At 33.6% G+C, this 1,880-nt stretch overlaps 1 protein-coding gene across 1 annotated transcript; it reads left to right on the top strand.

Annotated features, from left to right (window-relative positions):
- Nucleotides 1-1,343: 1,343 nt before the first annotated feature.
- On the top strand, nt 1,344-1,499 carry LOC308234015 (large ribosomal subunit protein eL39-like; the record flags this gene model as incomplete). Its single annotated transcript, XM_080641194.1, has 1 exon — nt 1,344-1,499. One exon carries the CDS (start codon nt 1,344-1,346, stop codon nt 1,497-1,499), a length of 156 nt encoding a protein of 51 aa, XP_080497320.1.
- Nucleotides 1,500-1,880: the final 381 nt, after the last annotated feature.

Raw genomic sequence — 1,880 nt, 5'->3', positions numbered from 1 at the left:
CTAAAGGGTCTACCAAAAACTATTGGAATCGATAAATAAATTCAGTAAAGTAGCAGGATATAAAATTATACTCAGAATCAGTTGTATTTTTATACACCAATAACAAATTATGAGAAAAAGAAATTAAGAAAACAATCCCATTTACAATTGCATTAAAAATACCTAGGAATAAATTTAACCAATGAGGTAAAAGACATGTACTGGGAAAATTATAAGACATTGAAGAAGATACAAATAAATGGAAACATATACCATGCTCATGAATAGGAAAAATTCACGTCATTAAAATGTCCATACTTCCCAAAGCAATCTATAGATTTAATGCAATCCCTATCAAAATACCAATGGCATTTTCACAGAACTAAAACAAATATTCCAAAAAATGTATATGGAACCACAAAAGACCCTGAATAGCCACAGCAATCTTGAGAAAGAAGAACAAAGTTGATAATTTCATGCTACCTGACAGCAAACTATACTACAAGACTATAGTAATCAAAATAGCATGGTACTGGCATAAAAACAGACACATATATCAATGGAGCAGGATAGAGAGATCAAAAATAAACCCACACCTATGTGGTCAATTAATCTATGACAAAGGAAGCAAGAATATACAATGGGGTAAAGAAAATCTATTCCAAAAATTATAGGAGTGGGAAAACTGGACAGATACATGAAAAAGAAAAGAGCCTAGACCACCTTCTTATACCATATACAAAAATAAACTCAAAATGAATTGAAGACTTAAATGTAAGATTCAAGACTATAAAACTCCTAGAAGAAAACATAGGCAGTAAACTCTCTGACTTTGTTCTTAAAAATATTTTTCTGATATATATTCTTAGACAAGGGAAACAAATAAAAAATGGAACTACATCAAACTAAAAAGGATTTGCACAGTGAGGGGAACCATCAACAAAATGAGAAGACAGCCTACTTAATGAAGGAACATATTCACCAATGACATATCTAGTAAGAGGTTAATATCCAAAATTATAAAGATCTCCTACAACTCAACACCAAAAAGATAAACAATCCAATTTAAAAATGGGCAGAGGACCTGAATAGATACTTCTCCAAAGAGGACATGCAGATGGCCAACAGACATATGAAAAGATGCTCAATGTCACTAATCAGCAGAGAAATGCAAATTAAAACCACAATGTGATTGTTAGAATGACTATCATCAATAAACCCACAAACAGCAATGTTGGCAAAAACGTGCAAAAAAGAGCACCTTCATGCACTGTTGGTGGGAAAACAGATTGGGACAGCCACTGTGGAAAACAAAATGGCTCTTTCTCTGCCATCATGGCGCATGCATTTGCTTCTCCTTCACCATGTCTTCCCTCAAGACTTTCAGGATCAAGAGGTTCCTGGCCAAGAAACAAAAGCAGAATCAGCCCATACCCCAATGGATTCAGATGAAAACTGGTAATAAAATCAAGTACAATTCGAAGAGGAAACATTGGAGAAGAACCAAACTGGGTCTATGAGGAATCACACATAAGAGATAGCTCACATATTTATGCTGTATCCAGGTTGCCTGCACCTTTAAATGATTGAAAAGATCACTACTGTCGGGACAGTTGGGGCATTTTAATTGGAAAGTTATTGGATTCATGATTTTGCTCTTTTGATTTATTTTCTGCAGTAGTAGGTTGGTTCAGTAATAAATGTGTGAGACTTTAAAAAAAGAAAAGAAAAGAAAAAAGGAAACAGAATGGAAGTTTCTCAAAAATATTTAAAATTAGATCTACCTTATGACCCAGCAATTCTTCTTCTGGTTATATATCCAAATAAATACAAAACACTAATTCAAAAAGATACATGCTCCCCTCTGTCCATTGCAGCATTATTTACAATAGCCAATATAT

The sequence above is a fragment of the Plecotus auritus genome, assembly GCF_963455305.1.
Source record: "Plecotus auritus genome assembly, chromosome: 9".
NCBI lineage: Eukaryota > Metazoa > Chordata > Mammalia > Chiroptera > Vespertilionidae > Plecotus > Plecotus auritus.
The sequence above is the reverse complement of the archived record's forward strand: the minus strand, read 5'-3'. Positions and strand labels throughout refer to the sequence as shown.